This window comes from Carettochelys insculpta, chromosome 1, assembly GCF_033958435.1.
Source record: "Carettochelys insculpta isolate YL-2023 chromosome 1, ASM3395843v1, whole genome shotgun sequence".
In the NCBI taxonomy this organism is placed as follows: Eukaryota; Metazoa; Chordata; order Testudines; family Carettochelyidae; genus Carettochelys; species Carettochelys insculpta.
Window position 1 is genome coordinate 296,279,181 of NC_134137.1, and position 21,205 is coordinate 296,300,385.

A 21,205-nucleotide genomic window follows, 5' to 3' on the forward strand; every position below is an offset into this window, starting at 1 on the left:
GGCCAGGAGCCTAGGGCCATTACCCTCCTGCCACAGCAGGCTATCCGAGAGGGGGAAAACAGCACAGAGAAGGTGCTAAGTACCCCATTAACAACTAAAAGACTCACCAACAATGTCCTCTTCAGAATTCAAGAAATGTGAGTCTTGCTGAGAGGCAATGCCAGCGTCTGATGGGCACAGTCACAGTATAACGTGCCTTGGGGAGTCCCATGTCACGCAGAAATGCTCCTTCTGTGCAAAATTAACAGCCAGAGCAAGGAAGGACAGGGAGATGCGGCTTAAAATGCTGCTATTCGACAAGGCCCTCCAGCCAGACGTGCCGGAGCGACCGCAGCAGGAGGGACCCTCCGGGGCCCATGAAAGGAAAGCTGCCTCCCTCACCCCATCAGCGCAAAAACGGAGGAAAGTCTCCCCAACCCGATCCCTGCCGGCAGCAACAGCGAGCGGGACGGGAGAAGCGCACAGCCCCCAGCCGCAGCAACAGCTGATCAGCAGCGGCACAGAGAGCCATGTGGAGGCGGCTCAGCCTCCGATAATCAAACAGCCGCCCCGCACTGCAGGCAGGGCGGCGGCTAAACAAGCACCGGTACCGGCGGCACCGCAGGCGGCAGCACCGACCCCCGGAGAACCAGCAGTGCAGAGCATGCAGGCACGCAGCCTGCAGGCACCGGAGGACGCCGCCCGCGCGGCACCGCCCAAGAACGTGCCGAGCGCGGCGAGGATGGGGCCGAGATCCCCTGCACGTCAGGGGGCGGAGCCACCCCCTCAAGGGAGGGGGAAGGCTGCACACAAAAGAAGGCACCGCAGCCCCTCTCCAGACAGGGCTGCAGAGTTGCTTTCTCTCAGCCCTCCGCTCATGCTGAGGACTCCAACTAGAAGGCAGGGGTCCCCCCTAGCCTACCCGGAGCCCCCGTCTCCATTTTTACAACCAGCCTCGCCCTGGCTGGGACCACCTTCACCCTTCTTGGGGTTTGAGCCGCTGGAGTACTATCACAAATTGCTCTCTCCAGTGTCCCATGTCTCTCGACGATCTTGCTCCCCCAGACGCAGGGGGTACGCACCAAGGGAGTGGTCCAGGTCACCTTCCCAAGAACAGTGCCCATGCTGCCATGGTCGCCCCTGTCACGCGGGGCATACACACCACCGGCATTCTACCAGAGAAAGATCCCCACAGATGGTCCCGTATCCCCGAGGGCAATCGCGAACGGGGACAGAGACTCAAGTATCTCAGGGGGAACTGGTTATGGAACCCCGAGATTTTCCCTTGCAAGCTTCCAGCGAGCGGATGTACCATCACCAACAGGAACCGGAAGGGTCCAGAGAGGCGTATGCTAGTGGTTCCTCGCTCTCCTCCCCGGACGAGGCTACGGCCCCGGGGGACGTCCATCCTCCGGACGATTTCAAACAGTTTCAAGAGCTGTTTAAAAGGGTGGCCTTCGCGCAAGGCATCCAGACAGCAGAGGTGCAAGAGAAACACCATATGCTCCTCAAAAATCTGAGGCCTCTGGCCTCCTCCAAAATAGCAATACTGCTTGATGAAGCAATCTTGGAGTCCGCCACTACGATATGGCAGACCCCTGCGACTATTCCGCCTGTCCGCAAGAGAGCGGGAAGAAATACTTCGTGCCAGCGAAGGGCATGGAGTTCCTGTTCAGCCACCCACAACCAAATTCCTTGGTGGTAGAGTCGTCGCAACCAAGATCAAAGACATCTCAATTCAAGACAGGGGGAACAGACAAAGATGCCAAGAAGCTAGAGCTGTTCGGCAGAAAGGTCTACTCCTCCTCCACTCTACTGTTGCGAATGGCAAATTACGCAGCGCATCTAGCGAACCACAATTTCGACAACTGCACTAGGTTAACCTCCCTCATGGACTCGCTTCCAGAGGACAAGAAACTGGTACTCAAGGCTGTCGTGCAAGAAGGCTATGCGGCCTCGAGGACGGGAGTTCAGATCGCCCTGGATGTTGCGGACACAGCAGCACGCTCCACAGCTACGGCAGTGGTGATGCGAAGGGAGTCCTGGCTCCAGACTTCGGGTATACTGAGAGATCTGCAGGCAAAGATCGTCGATCTTCCCTTCGACACGCAGAAGCTGTTTGCTGAATCAACTGACTCGGTCCTTCATTCCAGTAAAGATTCAAGAGCCAAACTTAGGACCCTGGGGATTTACACCCCTCCATACAGAAAGAAAAAGTACTACCCTCCACAAAGACGGTACCAGTACCAGCAACAGCGTCCCCAGTACCACAGGGGTTACGAGCAAGGGCGACATCAACAGCACCAGCAGTACAGAACTCCCAGGCGACGTTCCCAACAGAGCCGTGCATCCTCGGGGCAGGGCCAAAGGCCACAAGTTTGACACACAGATCCAGGGCTGCGCCATCCCTACCATCGCACAAGGTCATCCGAAGTTATTATTCCGACATCGCCTCCGACCATTCTACAACCAGTGGCAAAGGATCACCACAGACAAATGGGTGCTGGATGTCATAGCCACGGGGTACGCGATCCCCTTCCAGTCACTCCCACCGCCAGGACCTCCACCCAGGCCCCACCTCCAGGAGGCCTCCCACGTAGCGAAGCTCAAGCAGGAGGTAGACCATCTCATGCTCATAGGGGCAGTGGAAAGAGTGCCGGAGCAACTGCAGGGGAGAGGGTTCTACTCGAGGTACTTCCTCACGGAGAAAAAGACAGGAGGCTGGAGGCCCATCTTAGATCTTCGAGGCCTCAACCGGTACCTGCGCAAGCAACGCTTTCGGATGATCACAATCGCCTCCATCCTTACGGCACTGGACGATGGAGATTGGTTCGCAGCCCTCGACTTACAGGACGCATATTTTCACATAACTATCCATCCGGCTCACCGACGATTCCTCTGGTTCATGGTAGGCAAAGAACATTTTTCAATACAAGGTCCTACAGTTTGGCCTCTCCTCGGCCCCCAGAGTCTTCACCAAGACCTTGGCAGTGGTGTCAGCCTACCTGCACAGACGGGGGGTATTTATATTCCCGTATCTGGACGACTGCCTACTCAAAGGGGCCTCTAAGGAGGAGGTACTACGCATGATACGCGTCACAGCAGGCACGTTCTCTTCACTCGGCCTGGTTATCAATCTGGCAAAATCAAAGATAGACCCCACACAGGACATAGAGTTCATAGGGGCACGCATAAATTCTATTACAGCGAGAGCGTATCTACCAGAGACACACTTTCGGGCCATCGGCCCCCTCGTGCAAGTTATCACCTTCAGACCTACGGTGCCGGTTCTGACGTGCTTACAGCTGCTGGGCCACATGGCAGCAGCAACGTTCGTAGTACAGAATGCCAGGTTACACATGCACAGCATGCAGCACTGGCTGGCGAGCGTCTACAAACCGGCAGCACACACCGTTCACAGGGTGGTGTCGCCCACAACAGAGGTGCGCAAATCTCTGCAATGGTGGGTAAACCCCAAGAACATGCTAACAGGGGTACCCTTCCACCAACCACAAATATCGTTTTTTTTTTTACTACAGATGCCTCCCACATAGGGTGGGGAGCACACGTGCGAAGAGGTGACGCAAGGACTGTGGTCCTCTGCGGAACAGTCACTGCACATAAATATACTGGAGCTCAGAGCATTGTTCAATGCCTGCAGACACTTTCGAGACCAGATACAAGGCAAAGTAGTTGGTATCAGTACAGACGATACCTGCACCATGTTTTATATAAATTGGCAAGGAGGAGCTCGGTCCCGTGCCTTATGTGCGGAAGCAGTCCGATTGTGGAACTGGTGCATCGCCAACAATATAACCTTGAAAGCCTCGTACTTACCAGGTGCTCACAATGTGAAAGCAGACCAGCTGAGCAGGCGTTTTGCACTCACGCACGAGTGGCAGATCCGTCCCGATCTGCTACGACCGATTTTTCACGCATGGGGTTTTCCCCAGATAGACCTGTTTGCCACTCAACACAACAAGAAGTGCCCATGATACTGCTCCAGGGCAGGACTGGGATGGGGGTCCCTGGGGGATGCATTCGCAATCTCGTGGAGGGGCCCCCTACTTTACGCTTTTCCTCCCACAGTGCTGATCCACAAAGTCTTGCAGAAAGCCAGGACGGAAGGAGCCCCGAATGATCCTGATAGTCCCAACGTGGGATCGACAGCAATGGTTCCCCTTACTCCTGCACATGTCGGACCATCCACCGATGCCCCTCCCGGTGGCGCCGGATCTGCTCACGCAAGCCCAGGGGTCCATAGTGCATCCACACCCCCAAGGCCTGCGACTACAAGCGTGGTTAATCCATGGCTCAGCTCCCTAGAGAGCACATGTACGGAGGAAGTGCAACAAGTCCTAGAAAGTAGCAGGAGGACTTCCACCAGGAAGACCTACAAGCAGAAATGGACTCGCTTCACGGCATGGTGTTCTACCAAACAGCTAGCCCCCCTTTCGGTGCCTATACCTGTAATATTAGAGTATTTACTGGACCTCAAGAGAGGAGGACTCTCCCTATCCCCGTTAAAGGTCCACCTTGCCACCATTTCGGCATTCAGACATGAAGAGGAAGGGCACACGGTGTTCGCCCATCCCATGGTTACCAGGTTCCTCAAAGGGTTGCTAAACTTATACTCCCCTCGGAAACCGCTTCCACCTTCGTGGAACTTGGACCTGGTGCTTAATGCCCTAGTGGGACCACCGTTCGAGCCTTTAGCCACAGTTTCTCTCCACCTCCTTACGATAAAGACGACCTTCCTTCTCGCAATCACGTCAGCTCACAGGGTGAGCGAGCTTGCGGCAGTCATGGCAAGGCCAACCTGCACTGTTTTTTTTCCAAGGAGGAGGTTACTCTACGGCTGCATCCAGCCTTTGTTCCTAAGGTTTCTTCAGAGTTTCATATTAACGAACCTATTGTTTTACCCTCGTTTTATCCAAAGCCTCATAACTCTAACAAAGAGGCACGCCTACACCTCCTGGACGTCAGGAGGGCGCTGGTCTTCTATATAGACAAGACCAAGCCCATCCGGAAAACGGATGGACTCCTGGTCTCTCTCGCTCCCAAATCAAAAGGAGAAGGTCTCTCTTCGCAGAGAATCTCGAAGCACATCGTATCCTGCATAAAAATGTGCTATGAACTCAAGAAGACTCCTTTATTGGCCCTCCCAGGGCTCACTCCACTAGGGCGGTGGTGGCATCAACAGCCTTTTTCAAGGGCGTTGCGCTAAAGGACATTTGCAGAGCGGCGACCTGGTCATCCTATGACACCTTCGCCAAGCACTACGCCCTTCACAGGGTATTCCAAGAGGATACCCAGCTCTCAACAGCGGTCCTCTCGGGGACAAGCTGTACATGATCCGATTACCCACCTCCTATCTTGCGTTACTGCTGGGTAGTCACCTAATGTGGAGCACCCACAGGGACACTCGAAGAAGAAAGAGAGGTTACTCACTGTAGTAACGGTGGTTCTTCGAGATGTGTCCTCGTGGGTGCTCCACCACCCGCCCATCCTCCCCGCTTCGGATCTCTGTTTAGTGTTTTGCAGGAGCATCCGAGGCGGTTGGTCAAGGAACTGGCGGGGACCGGATCGCGCACGTGGCCAGCAGCGCGCAAGGGAGCGGTGTGCACCGGCGCATGCGCGGTCCGGCAGAAACTGCTTGGAAGATCTGATCTGCGGTGCCGGGCGAGCCCGACACCTAATGTGGAGCACCCACGGGGACACATCTCGAAGAACCACCATTACTACGGTGAGTAACCTCTCTTAGTCTGTTACTGCACACATTAATGAGATATTAGAAAATTTTAGCTGAAATGGAACAAAATCTTTTTAGATATGGATTTTATGCAGTGGAAATTAGCTAAAGCAATAGATTTTTGTACAGACTATCAGTTTAATAACTTCAGGAAAAATAAATTTTATTTTTAATCAGTTTATTAAACCAGCAAGTCATAAAATTAATTCTTATCCAAACCTTATATGCAGTAGATTGTGCCACCGTGGATAAATCTGGTCATCGTGAAATGTCACCATGCCTGGTCTTAGGGCTGCTTCTCTAGGTCTTTGTATGGTAAAAGAATAGAAGCAGGCCTGCCAATGGTGGGAAGGGGAGGGGAAAGAGGGCAGTTGTCCCCAGCCTGGTGTTTCTAAGGAGCCCAGAGGTCTGGCCACTACCATTGCTATTTTGGGGGTGGCAGCAGTGGCCAGAGCTCCAGATCCCTTTTAAGTGATGTCACAGCACTGTTCCAACTGTGCAAGGCTGTGAGAATGGGGAGGGGGGGCCACCACCAAGGTCTAGGCAGTGCCAAGGGCTGAATGCCATAGGGCCCACCCCTTTCAGGGCACAGAGCCTGACCGGCTTTGCCCCAGGATCTGCAGTATCTGTTAGCCCCATTGAATAAAAGGGTACAGTTATGGAAGGTGAAAATCATATCACTTGGATTAGAACTTCATACAATAAACTCTTTCATATCCAGCATTCTGTCTTCTGGAACTCTCAAATAACTGACATTTTAACCACAAATAAATTTTAGTTATGTTTTCCATAAATAAAATACAGTGAAAGTAAATACACATAAATACAGCAACTACAGTATAAGTATAGTGTACAATGCTACTGTTGTCTTCAAAAAAAAAAGTACTCTGTACACATTTGTTTCTTAATATCTAATCTTGTGAGGTGTTTTGTTTTGTTTTTTGTTTGTTTTTAAGTGTTATGCATTGCTGGGTGTACCTCATACAATCCAGAATATTTGAATATTTGGAAACCTCATGATCCCAGGGCTGCTGGATATGAAAGAGTTTACTGTGGTCTTTAAAACGCTTCCTCTAGTATTCTGTGGAAACACAAAAAGCAAAAAAAAAAAAAAGAATAAAATCTGTTATTGGAGCCCCTGCATGTAGGCTCAGAACACCATTTTGTGTAAGTGGCACTGGAGAATTAAATACACTGCCAAATATAAAATGTATTGTATTTCATTGGGGGAAGAAAATGGTAGAATATTATTTAAGAACTAACAGAAAACATAGGTTTAAAGAATAAAATTCAAACTAAAGATTCAGGTGCCTGAAGCTACTGAAGATACTCACTGTCTTAATCTTCAAGTGGAGTCAAATGCAAAGAACCAGAGATGTTGCTTCATGTGGCATCTTTTCTAGAAATGACTTGGGAACTGAAAGGAAATTAAAACAAACAAACAAACAAAAGACCCCAAAAACCCCACTGAAATCACAATGAAACTGGAAAAAAAAAATCAAGACTGGCAAATGTTTGAGAGAAATCAGCTCAAACTGCAGCAAGGATATTGATGCCAGAGGAGTTTGCTGGTGAAAAAGATTGAAAATTCAGATGTAAAAGATTTGCAAAAAGTTGTGGTTAATAAGTGAAATTGTAATGAAAATGAAATTAGATGTAACTACTAAAATATTTAAGCATAAAAGAAGGAAATCTAAAAAGCTCATGCAAATGATTTTTCACTTTACTGCTTGATAAAGTGCAATTTTGAGGAGAAAAAAAATTCTCCAAATACTGGAATAGTGAAACTGCTATGGCAAGCTTAATAGTCTTCAAAAGGCAAAATCTTGCTTGTCAGGGAACACAATGTTTTGCTTATCCATACTTCTCAAGAAAATGTGTGGGGCATTCTGCATCTCTTGGAGCTATTAGCTCTTCACAATCATGAGCACTAAAAACTTTATATCTACAGCTTTTTGAGCATTGAATAAATGTCAAAAATGCTCAATTCTACGATTGTCCCCGTGGGTGCTCCACGTTAGGTGTTGGGCTCGCCCCATGGTCGCCCCATCATGCGGGGCATAGACACCATAGGCATACTCCCAGAGACAGATCCCCCCAGACGGCTCAATATCCCTGAGGGCAATTGTGGATTGGGACGGAAACGCAGATATCTCAGGGGGAGTTGATTCTGGAACCCCGAGATTTTCCCTCGCAAGCATCTAGCGAGAGGATGTATCACTGTCAACAGGACCCAGAGGGGTCCAGAGAGGCTTACCCTAGCGGTTCCTCGCTATCTTCCCCTGATGAGGCCACGGCCCCAGGGGACATCCATCCTCCGGACGATGTCAAACAGTTCCAAGAGCTGTTTAAAAGGGTGGCCTTCACGCAAGGCATCCAAACAGCAGAGGTGCAGGAGAAACACCATAAGCTCCTTAAAAACCTGAGACCTCCGGCCTCTTCCAAAATAGCTATTCTGCTTGATGAAGCAATCATGGAGTCCTCCACCACAATATGGCAGACCCCTGCTTCCACTCCGCCTATAAACAAGAGAGCGGATAAGAAGTACTTCATCCCGGCGAAGGGCATGGAGTTCCTGTTCAGCCACCCACAACCAAATTCTCTGGTGGTGGAATTGTCTCAACAGAGGTCGAAAACTTTTCAGTACAAGACAGGGGGAACGGACAAAGATGCCAAGAAACTAGAGTTGTTCGGCAGAAAGGTCTACTCCTCCTCTACCCTGCTGTTGAGAATGGCGAATTACGCAGCGCATCTAGCGAACCATAATTTTGACAACTACTCCAGGCTGACTTCCCTCATGGACTTGCTTCCAGAGGACAAGAAGCCGGTGCTCAAGGCCATCGTGCAGGAAGGCTGCGCAGCCTCGAGGACGGGAGTTCAGATCGCCCTAGACGTAGCGGACATGGCAGCACGCTCAACAGCTATGGCAGTGGTCACGCGCAGGGAGTCCTGGCTCCAAACATCAGGTATCCCGAGGGATTTGCAGGCGAAGATCGTCGATCTCCCCTTTAACACGCAGAAGCTGTTTGCTGAATCAACCGACTCGGTCCTTCATTCCAGTAAAGATTCAAGAGCTACTCTTAGGACCTTGGGGATTTACACCCCTCCATACAGGAAGAAAAAGTATTACCCTCAGCAAAGACAGTACCAGTATCAACCACAGCGTCCCCAGTACCACAGGTGTTATGAGCAAGGGCGACATCAACAGCACCAGCAATACAGAACTCCCGGGTGACGTTCCCAACAGAGCCGTGCGTCCTCGGGGCAGGGCCAAAGGCCACAGGTTTGACACACAGATCCAGGGCTGCACCACCACTACCATCGCGCAATGTCATCCGAAGCTATTATTCCACCATCGCCTCTGACCATTCTACGACCAGTGGCAAAGGATCACCACAGACAAATGGGTACTGGAGATCATAGCCACGGGTTACGCGATCCCCTTCCAGTCGCTCCCACCGCCACGACCTCCACCCAGGCCCCACCTAAAGGATGCCTCCCACGTAGCGAGACTCAAGCAGGAGGTAGACCATCTCATACTCACAGGGGCAGTTGAAAGAGTGCCGGAGCAACTTCGAGGGAAAGGGTTCTACTCCTGATATTTCCTCACGAAAAAAAAAGACAGGAGGCTGGAGGCCCATCCTAGATCTTCGGGGCCTCAACCGGTACCTGCGCAAGCAACACTTTCGGATGATTACAGTCGCCTCTATACTTACAGCACTGGACGATGGAGATTGGTTCGCAGCCCTCGACTTACAGGACGCGTATTTCCCCATAACTATCCACCCGGCTTACAGACACTTTCTCCGGTTTATGGTAGGCAAAGAACATTTTCAATACAAGGTTCTGCTGTTCGGCCTCTCCTCAGCCCCCAGAGTCTTCACCAAGACCTTGGCAGTGGTGTCAGCCTACCTGCACAGACAGGGGGTGTTTATATTCCCATATCTGGATGACTGCCTACTCAAAGGGGCTTCGAAGGAGGAGGTACTTCGCATGATACGCGTCACAGCAGGCACATTCTCTTCGCTGGGCCTGGTCATCAATCTGGCAAAATCAAAGACAGACCCCACACAGGACATAGAGTTCATAGGGGCACGTATAAATTCTATCACAGCAAGGGTTTATCTACCAAAGACACGCTTTCGAGCCATCGGTTCCCTCATGCAGGTCATCACCTTCAGCCCTACGGTGCCGGTTCTGACGTGCTTACAGCTGCTGGGCCACATGGCAGCAGCGACGTTTGTAGTACAAAACGCCGGGTTACACATGCGCAGCATGCAGCACTGGCTGGCGAGCGTCTACAAACCGGCAGCACATACCATTCACAGGGTGGTGTCGCCTACGACAGAGGTGCGCAGATCCCTGCAATGGTGGGTAAACCCCAAGAACATGCTAACAGGGGTGCCCTTTCACCAACCACAAATATCGGTTTTCCTCACTACAGACGCCTCCCACATAGGGTGGGGAGCACACATGGGCGAAGAGGTGACACAAAGACTGGTCCTCCACGGAACAGTCACTGCACATAAATATACTGGAGCTCAGAGCAGTGTTCAACGCCTGCAGACACTTTCGAGACCATATACAAGGCAAAGTAGTCGGGATCAGTACAGACAATACCTCCACCATGTTTTATATAAATTGGCAAGGAGGAGCTCGGTCCCGTGCCTTATGTGCGGAAGCAGTCCGATTGTGGAACTGGTGCATCGCCAACAATATAACCTTGAAAGCCTCGTACTTACCAGGTGCTCACAATGTGAAAGCAGACCAGCTGAGCAGGCGCTTCACACTCACACACGAGTGGCAGATCCATCCCGATCTGCTACGACCGATCTTCCACGCATGGGGTTTTCCCCAGATAGACCTGTTTGCCACTCAACACAACAAGAAGTGCCCACGATACTGCTCCAGGGCAGGACTGGGACTGGGGTCCCTGGGGGACGCATTCGCGATCTCGTGGAGGGGCCCCCTGCTTTACGCATTTCCTCCCACAGTGCTTATCCACAAAGTCTTGCAGAAAGCCAGGAGAGAGGGAGCCCGAATGATCCTAGTAGTCCCAACGTGGGATCGACAGCAATGGTTCCCCTTACTCCTGCGCATGTCGGACCGTCCACCAATGCCCCTCCCGGTGGTGCCGGATCTGCTCACGGAAGCCCAGGGGTCCATAGTGCATCCACACCCCCGAGGCCTACGACTACAAGCATGGTTAATACATGGCTCAGCTCCCTCGAGAGCACATGTACGGAGGAAGTGCAACAAGTCCTAGAAAGTAGCAGGAGGACTTCCACCAGGAAGACCTACAAGCAGAAATGGACTTGCTTCACTGCATGGTGTTCTACCAAACAGTTAGCCCCCCTTTCGGTGCCTATACCTGTAATATTAGAGTATTTACTGGACCTCAAGAGAGGAGGACTCTCCCTATCCTCGTTAAAGGTCCACCTTGCTGCTATTTCGGCTTTCAGACATGAAGAGGAAGGGCACACGGTTTTTGCCCATCCCATGGTTATGAGGCTCCTCAAAGGGCTGGTAAACCTATACCCCCCTCGGAAACCCCTTCCACCTTCGTGGAGCTTGGACCTGGTGCTTAGTGCGCTAACAGGACCACCGTTTGAACCTTTAGCCACGGTTTCCCTCCGTCTCCTTACGATAAAGACGACCTTTCTTCTCGCAATCACGTCAGCTCACAGGGTGAGCGAGCTTGCAGCAGTTATGGCAACGCCACCCTGCACAGTATTTTCCAAGGAGGCGGTAACCTTACGGCTGCATCCAGCCTTTGTTCCCAAAGTTTCTTCAGCATTTCATATTAATGAACCTATAGTTTTCCCTCGTTTTATCCAAAGCCTCATAACTCTAACAAAGAGGCACGCCTACACCTCCTGGAGTTGAGGAGGGCGCTGGCTTTCTATATATACAGGACTAAGTCCTTCCGGAAAACGGATAGACTCCTCGTCTCTCTCGCTCCCAAATCAAAAGGAGAAGGTCTCTCTTCGCAGAGAATCTCGAAGCACATCGTATCCTGCATAAAAATGTGCTATGAACTCAAAAAGACTCCTTTACTGGCCCCGCCCAGGGCTCACTCCACTAGGGCGGTGGCGGCATCAACAGCCTTTTTCAAGGGCGTTGCGCTAAAAGACATTTGCAGAGCGGCGACCTGGTCATCCTATGACACCTTCGCCAAACATTACGCCTTCCACAGGGTATTCCAAGAGGATACTCGTCTCTTGACAGCGGTCCTCTCGGGTACAAGCTGCACATAATCCGATTACCCACCTCCTATCTTGGGTTACTGCTGGATAGTCACCTAACGTGGAGCACCCACGGGGACAATCATAGAAGAAAGAAAGTTACTCACCGTAGTAACGGTGGTTCTTCGAGATGTGTCCCCGTGGGTGCTCCACCACCCGCCCATCCTCCCTGCTTCGGATCTCTGTTTAGTGTTTTGCAGGAGCATCCGAGGCAGTTGGTCAAGGAACTGGCGGGGACCAGATCGCGCACGTGGCTGGGAGTGTGCAAGGGAGCGGCGCGCGCCAGCGCATGCGCGGTCCGGCAGAAACTGCTGGAAAGATCCGACCTGCGGCGCTGGGGCGAGCCCGACACCTAACGTGGAGCACTCATGGGGACACATCTCGAAGAACCACCTTTACTATGGTGAGTAACTTCTCTTTCTTACAATGTAAGTAGAAATGCTTAAGAATAACAGTGTTACTTTAAGAAAAATGTAAAGTAGCACATATGTTACATTTTGATGACACAAGAAGCAAGCCAGACTTCAGGTCTGAAAAATTATTAGGAATTTATTTGCATTAAGGAGCCAAAGCAGAGTTAGCAAAAAGAATTTTTATAGGACATATTGTAAGATCATTATAATACAGAAACTAACAAATTTACATGGAAATCTCTGGAGTGTGTATAGTACTAAAAGACTAAACGGTCTTCTCAGAAGGATACAGTACTGTATACTGTGATGGGACATATAAACCCTGAACTACAAAAGCCAGTATGAGGTGAACAGGCAGCCACAGCTCAGGAAGTCACTGTTCTAAGATGGCCACCTAAAGATGAAATAAAAGGCTGTTCTTGGAGTCTCTACAATAAGAGAGAAGAGCTCCTGAAGAACAGGAAAGAGAACTCCCAGGAAAAAAGAACTTAGAGACACAACTGGAGAAGGCTCATGGTGCAAGGGGCTGCGTGCTGCCAGAGAAGAGGGAAGGCCTGGATTTTTCCACTGATCTCTGTGAATAATCAAGTGTACAGTGGGCCTGCTCAGTCATTCGATTTATGCTTTCTGTGACTCTTTATGACCTTGGAAAGGGTAGGACCATAGATGATCTGACCAGACGGCTTAGTCATGAAAAGTGGCACAAGCCACCTCTGGCTCAAAATGAACAGGGATGCGATCACCAGAGATAAAGCAGCTGCTAATCTATGCTCAATCATGTGAGAGTATACTAGTCAGCCATTGACCTCTGTATCATCTTACAAGGGAGTTTTTTTTTTTTTTTACATTTCTGGTCTAAGCTGGAATCTCCAGCTCAACTTTATGGAACTGCTATAAATCTTCTCTAATACTCCCTACATAAAATTTATTCATTTTAGGGGCTGTCTAGAGGTAATGAAGACTTTTTAGTAAATAGCTACAGTTAATGGTACAGCTGATGGACGTAAAGGATGAACATACATTCCCTGTAGTAATGATTTAGCAGAGCTAGTAACATTTTGCAGCTGTGGAGAAATCTACATTGCATAAGGAAAATAGAACAAGAATATTCTCCAGAATTTTTCATTAAGAAGTAGAATATTTTGTCAGATTACATAGAGTAGATAAAGTTTATTCAGCTGTTCCTTGGTTACCTTTTCAGTCTGTATGGTGGTTGAAATGGGAGTTTGTTTTGGCTTTTTTTCTTTCTAAAATGCTTAAGGAGTGTGAGTGGGCTATAGAGACATAAAGGGTAACAGGAAAACATTCTACAAATACATTAAAAGAAAGTGGAAGACCAAGGACGGCGTAGGACCATTATTCAGTGAAGAGGAAAAAAAAACAATAACATGAGAGATGGGAAGGGCAGAAGTGCTTAACTTCTGTATTTCTGGATTCACCAGTAGCATTGATGGTGATTGGACACCTAACATACTAAATGCCCCAGAGGAGTAGCCATGTTAGTCTGTGATTTTAAATACAATAAGCAGTCCTGTGGCACTAATAAATGTATTGAGCCATGAACTTCCATGGGTAAAACCAACTTCATCAGGTGAGTTTGAGGTGGAAATTACAAATGCCTTTGTAGTGCATTAACCAGTTAAGATCTTTATTCAGGCCTAAGTTGATAGTGTTGAACTTGTAAATTAACTCCAGTTCAGCTGTATCCCTCTGTAATCAGGTGATAACACTCTTTTGTAGAAGAGTGACTACTTTCTAATCAATTATAATGGAATACTATCAGACCCCAAACTCCTGACCCTAATAAATTAGTTACTCTCTATGGTGCCACAGGACTGCTTGTAGTTTCTGATAGTAAATCCCGGTGAAAACAGGGAATGATAAGAAGTTAAAATAGGGAAAGAACAAGACTGAGAATTACTAAGACAAGTTACATGTCTTCAAGTCACCTGGGCCTGACAAAGGGCATCCTAGAATATTCAAGGATCTGACTAAAGAAATATCTATGCCATTGTCTGTTATCTCTGAAAAGTTATAGAAGATGGGAGAGATTCTAGAAGACTGGAAAAGGGCATATATATTGCCCATCTATAAAAAGGTAAATGAGGACAATCCAGGGAATTGGAGACCAGTCAGTTTAACTTCTTTACCAGGAAAGTTAATGAAACAAATAAGGGATCAATTTGCAAATATCTAGAACAACATTTCCCAAAGTGTGGTCTGCGGCCCAGTACCAGTCCTTGGGGGGAAAAAGATACAGGTCCTTAGAAAATATACAAATTATTGCTATGTCTTATTATTTGAATAAATAATTAACAGTGAAAATGTATTCGTTTTTTTATATACATTTATATTTTTGGGCTGCAAAAAAGGGTACTGAAAAAAACAGGTCCCAACTATATAAAGATTGGGAAAACCTGATGAAGAAGATAATAAAGTAGGTGATAAGTAATAGCAAGTGTTTGTCAAGAATAAATTGCCAAACGAACCTGATAATTTTTTTTTTTTGATGTAACAAGCTTCATGGATGGGGAAGAGGTAGATAGGGTATATCTAGACATTAATAAGGCATTTGCTATAGTCTCTCATGACCTCATTAATCTACACTACCACATAGCAAGTCAGTCTTCTGGGGCATTTTGCTTGTGCAGGAAATTGAGCTCTCTGAGGTCCAAGTCAACCCTTGTGCTCCTCGACAGTTGAGGAGTAAGGAAGCTTGAAGGGAGAAACTCTCCCATCAACCTTCCCCATTAGACAAGCATAGAGATGTCAATTTTAGCTACACAAATGCACAGCAAAAAGTGCGTATCTGTGGTCGACTTCTACGTCTTATGTAGTTAAGTTAAACCCGTGGACCCCAAGTGGGGCATAGGTCATCCACAAGGCTCCTCCACCTGGTTCTATCTTGGGCAATGGCTTCAATCTGGCCCCATGAATATCCCATTTCTTGTGCTTCTGTGACTGTAGATCTCCTCCATGTTATTCGGGGTCTTCTTCAGATGTGTTTCCCCTGAGGATTCTGTTTTAGGGCATGTCGAACAATGGTGGATGGGTATTTCCTCAAAGTATGTCCCAGGCATCACCATTTTCTCCTTTTTATTTGGATCCCCACTGGCTCTTGGCCTGTTCGTGTCCACAGATGTTCATTCGTGACTTTGTCTTGCCATCTTATTTGTAATATGTACCTCAAGCATCTATTCAAAAACATCTTCAGTCTGTGTGTTGAGGACTTTGTGGTGCGCCATGATTCACAGGCATACTGCAGGACAGACTTTACATTTGAATTGAAGATTCTCAGCTTTGTTTCGACAGAGATGTTGTGTGATCTCCATACTGGCCACAGAGTTTTTAATGCTGCTGTGGCTTTGTCAATCCTGGATTTGATGTCTAGGTCAGTACCACCATCTTAATTCACAACAGTACCTAGATAAGTAAATTGTTCGACGTCTTCGAGGGTCTCTCCCCCTAAAGTGATGTTGTCTTGTTTTAGTGTGGTTGACCCTCATGGTTCTAGTTTTACATCTACTATTTTCAGGCCTGCCTTTGAGGCAGCGGTATCCAGTGCTGCAACATTGCTGTCCATATGCTCATGCCGATGTGCCAGGAGAGCAATGTCATCAGCAAAACCAATATCCTCTAACTGACGAGAGAAGGTCCACTGAATACCTCTCTGGTGTCCGCTTGTTGTTTTTAGCATAATCCAATCCATAACTAGAAGGAAAAGGAACGGTGAGAGTAGACATCCCTGTCTCACACCTTTTTGGACAGTGAAAGATTCTGTCAGAGTGCCATTATGTACAACCTGGCAAGTGGAGGGTTCGTAATTGGCTCGAATGAGATTAATGATCTTCTGGGGAATGCCATGATACTGCAACAGTCTCCACAGTGTATTTCTGTCTACACTATCAAAGGCCTGTTCAAGGTCTATGAAAGTTATATACAGTGGGGAGTTCCATTCCAATGACTGTTCTGTGATGATCCTCAAGGTCGTTATTTGGTCTACACATGATCTCTCACTCTGAAAACTAGCTTGTAGACCTAACCTAATAAACTAGGGAAATGTAACCAAGGCAGCAGAAAGTCCTGGGGTAGCAAAGTGGTCACAGTCTTACCAACAGTTTGCTTCCACGAAAACAGCCAGGAGACTGGCAGAGAGAGACACCAAGGAAGTTACTGGTTTTAAGGAATGTAAGGGTCAAAACACCGGGCTTCAGTGTGGGAGGGGGCTTCCAAGAAGAAGGTTTGGGGTATGATGTCTGGGTTGGAGCTAGGATGCAGGAATGGGTGGAGAGGTCTGGGAGGGTGGCAGTGTGCAGGAGTGGGCTGGAGGTGGGTGATCTGGGTGGGAGTGGGGTCATAGGAGCAGTTTGGGGTGGGAAGGCGCAGGAGCTGTCTGCTGGTGTTGGATCTGGGCAATGTGGGGCACTCTTACTGGGCACAGCTCCCTAGGTACACATATGGCTCTGTCCCTCACCAGTTCCAGGCACTGCCCTCCACTGCTGTGACTGCAATAGTGGCCTCTCCAGGCAGCACTTCTTGGAGCTGCTCTTCCCCCAGCTGGGGGAAGCGGGAGCAGTGGCAGTGTCTTTCCCACCAAACAGTGCCAAGGGCCAGATCCAGCCCCAGCTTGCTTGATTCTGGCTCACAATGCTCAGGGCTCCACAACCCCCACCCCACAGCAGGCCAGGTGCTGGGAAAGGGAGCTCTGAACCTCAAGCCAGATTCAGACTGCAGACTGGGGGTTCCCCACCCCGGCCTAAACATTAAATAATACAATACTAGTATTTCTAGGGTTACTACATGTTTTATACATACAATCTTGTCTTCTCATGATCTCATCCATTTTAATCAAATGCTTTGGGCCTATATTCAAACACAATTTAGAACAATTTCTCACTCACTTCAAAAATAGGCCCATAGTGCTGCATGGTATCCTTCCACAAGAGAAATTAAAAGGAAACACATCTTATTTGCTATTTCATGACATTTTGGTTTAAAAAAAAACTAGAACAAAACACAGTGAACATGGGCCATAGTAAATGGATTGAAAACTAGGTAACTGTTGGATCTTAAAATGTAACTGTAAATGGGGGGAATCCTTATTGAACTGTTTGTAGTGGAGATTTGTAGGGACTGATTCTTGTCCTTAAGCTATTCAACTTTTATTGACCTGTAAGAAAACATGAAATCCTACAACAGGTTGAACCTCTGTAGTACCTCACCCTCAGGACCTGACTAGTGCTGAACAAGAGAATTTGCCAGACTATGGGAGCTCAGTGTTGTCTCGCAGTCTTACCAACACTTCCACTGCTTACTGGGCTCTTAGATGATATGTAGGAGAAAAGTAGAACTAAATAACAGCACAGAACACTGAGAGCCAGGACTGGTGGCTGTAAATAAACTTTATGGAACTATGGGAAACACGGTCACAGCCATAAGTTGTCGTCTAGCTAACTAAAATCGTGATGGATTGTGGATGTTGCCAGACAAGGGTGTGCTGGACTAGAGAGGTTCAACCTGTAATATAATTTACAGCTGACATGAAAATTAGAGGAGTGGTAAATAACGAAGAGAACAGGTTAGTTTTACAGAGTGATCTGGACTGTGTGATAGGCTGGACACAGTCAAAAATGCATTTCATTATGGCCAAATGTAAGGTGACATATAGGATGAAGAATAGAGTTCATACTTACAGGTTGTAGGACTCTACCCTGAGAAGCAGTGATTCTGAAAAGAGCTTTGGATTCATGATGGTTAATCAGGTGAAAATGAGTTCCTGGTATAATGCTGTGGCCAAAAGGTCTAACATAATTCTCAGATGCCTGAATGAAGAGGAAAGTTATTGAATGAGATCAGAGAAGCTCTGTTTCTTTTCTATTTGGCTTGTATGTGACCATTGTTAGACTACTACATCCAGTTCTGGTGTCCAAAATATAAGAAGGATGTTGAAAAATCAGAGAGCTCAGAGAAGAAACACATAAGACTCAAACTCAATCTGTTTGGCTTATCAAAGAGGAGGTTGAGGTAACTACATCATAGTGTATAAATACTTACTTAGGGATAGCAGATTTGGTAAGAGGACTCATCACTATAGCAGAGATGCATATAACAAGATGGATGGTTGGAAGTTGAAGCTAGGCAAAATTTAGACTAAAATTGAAATGAGAATTTTTCACTTTTTACCAAAGATTATGATGGATTCTCCATCACTGTCAATTTTTAAATAAAACATATGCTCTTGTTCAAACAGGAACTAAGTCAGGGAAGTCATAGTTTGTTACACAATGGTCTCTTGTGGCATTGTTGGTGTCTAACTGGGGAAACTGAGTCACAATTCCACCTTTATTTATACAGTTCCAGACAAAATTGTCACTTATAATCTGTGAACATACATTTATACCAGGCAATACTAACAGACAAGACAGAATTGCACCTTTGTCTGTTTGATGAAGAACTCTTAAACGGAAAGAGCTAGAACCATCAAATTCACTATACAGCTTCCTTTTATCGTAGCTTAAAACAACATAAAGATTTGGTTGTGCCAGAAAAATGGGATATGCCTGGAATGGGATTGCTTTTCATAACACCAAACACAAAAGAGGCAGAATCATCAGATTGAGTACAGTCCTCAAAATTGATGTAACTGAGTGAATGTTGAAAGAAACTGAACCAAGATGAGCCAGAAAAATAGGACAAACCTGGCATGAGTTTGCTTCTCAATATACCTTAAAGAAAAAGGGAAACATTAGGAATAGTACTAACTATTAGAACTAGCAGAAAATGTTATTGGAAACCAACTTGACTTTTTTGTTAAAACATAGCAAATGATTAGTTTATAGGGATGAAGAAAAAAAACACTTGTGAATTCTCTAAAATGGGAATTTCATCTAACAAAAATTAAACAGACAATTTTAACAATCCCCCCCTTTTTTTTTAAAGAAATCCAAAATAAAAACTAACAATGAAAATAACAGTATATTTTGGAAAAATGCAATCATTTAAGTAAAGCAGGTACATTTTTTCCTTTATTGAAATGTATCTGTATAATAAAATTCATCTTATTTAACAATCCTTCATTGTCTAATTTGGTATATGTATGTTACCCCGTTTCTTTCATTCATTAGAATTGGGATAGGGGTCTGGTAGACAAACATTTATATTTTGATTCAAAGTCCAAAACCTATTATTTGTGTATTGCAAATACTATTTGTTTTTTTTTGTTTGTTTTTGTTTTTGTTTTTTGTTTTTACTGTTAGAAATTTTGAAGTACTTGTATCATTGCACTTTGATATCTAGTTGCTATTAATGGTGCCCTAATCCTTTGAATAACTGAATTCAAGAGAATATCACTAAATAGTTATGTTTGGGATATTAGAATAGGCTGAAAGTAAAATTCATGATGCTGAACCTTTATTTTAAACAGTGTTTTACCTTTAAAATGGTAGGCTCTCTGTGGAAATTGCACATTGCTATTGTATTCCAATTTTGGAGAGTGGTAGATCTTCATCATCGCTTCTTGAAAATCCAAGTTTTTAGTTTTTCTTCTGAATAGTTGTTTTCCTTGTAAATAACTATTTTATTTTAATAAGATTGATGGTTGTTTTGCAGGTATTGCTCTGGAAGACCAATTTTGATAAATTTAACTATAAGGAAGTTCTTAAACAACATAGTAGAAGAATACATATGCATGGACCACCTCACCTTCTTGATATTTATCCAAGATCACCTCATCCCCATAATGGGAAATCTCAGTCAATTGAGGTAAATTCCAAGATTAGGCACAATAGTATTTACTGTTTCTCTAACATTGGCTGTCAAAATGCCATTTATGCTGAGATGAGATCTTCGTGGCACCAGATAATAGAGTGACTAAGCAATATCTTGCCATTTATTATTAATAACCATTTGTTTTTATTTCTGAGAAGATGTTTCAGAAACAGACGCCATATTGATATATTTTATTAGATTTCATAAAAATTGACGTTTTATGTATATTGCAGTTCAGAAATTATTCCCTTGGATTAATGAAGTCTAAAACAATGTTCACTGTAAAGATTTAGACTTGTTTAAAGTAAATTTTCAGGTATGGCTTGATCCACTTTTTCCTATCAATGCAAATGTCTTGATCATGTCTTCATGAGATTTGGGTCTATATTTTGGATACAAGCTCTGTATCCTTGTGAGCAACATACTCACAGGTGCAGAATGCTGTCCCTTGGTATTTCTTACCTATGCTAACTATACTTGACAATTTGTGGTAGTTCACTTTGTTGACCTCTCTGCTTATAATCAGATGGTTATGGTACCTATAAGATTTTGTCAAATTAAAGAAAACAATGAACTCAACATGGTAGAACAAATAAAAAATGTGACAAACTCAGAGATAATATGTAAGTGACCAGGAATGACTTTGGCTGTTTGTTGTTGATTCTGTGATTTCAGGGCTCAATTTTGATATCTTAGTCCATCAACCATTTTAAAGAAAAAGGTATGTCATCAACAGATAATAATGAAAGAGCTACAGTAACTTCTCTCCAGCTCTCTCCCATGAACTAAGTGGTCTTTGAATCATGAGAGCAGCGGACAATAAAGCCGATGATAGTTGGAAGTTGCCTTAAAATTTTGAATGGCCAATTAATAGCTAAATCTTTTGAAGTGTCATTTGTTAGGAAAAGTATTTGTCATCTCTGAAAGATTTCCAAGCTCAGCATACTCATTTTATATGTGAAAGAATTTTTGAAATAATATTCAGCCTTCCAAAACTAAGGTGAAGATGTGAAAGTCAAGCTTTTCTTTTCTGAGCATGCCTTACCAAT

The 21,205-nt window shown here is 46.1% G+C and overlaps 1 protein-coding gene across 1 annotated transcript in view; it reads left to right on the forward strand.

Moving 5' to 3' along the window:
* POC1B (POC1 centriolar protein B) overlaps positions 1 to 21,205 on the forward strand; it is a 132,610-nt gene that overhangs the window by 41,430 nt on the left and 69,975 nt on the right. The window contains exon 9 of the mRNA XM_075012076.1: positions 19,998 to 20,150. Within this exon, the coding sequence (XP_074868177.1) occupies positions 19,998 to 20,150 (153 nt within the window). The remainder of the gene's footprint in view (positions 1 to 19,997; positions 20,151 to 21,205) is intronic.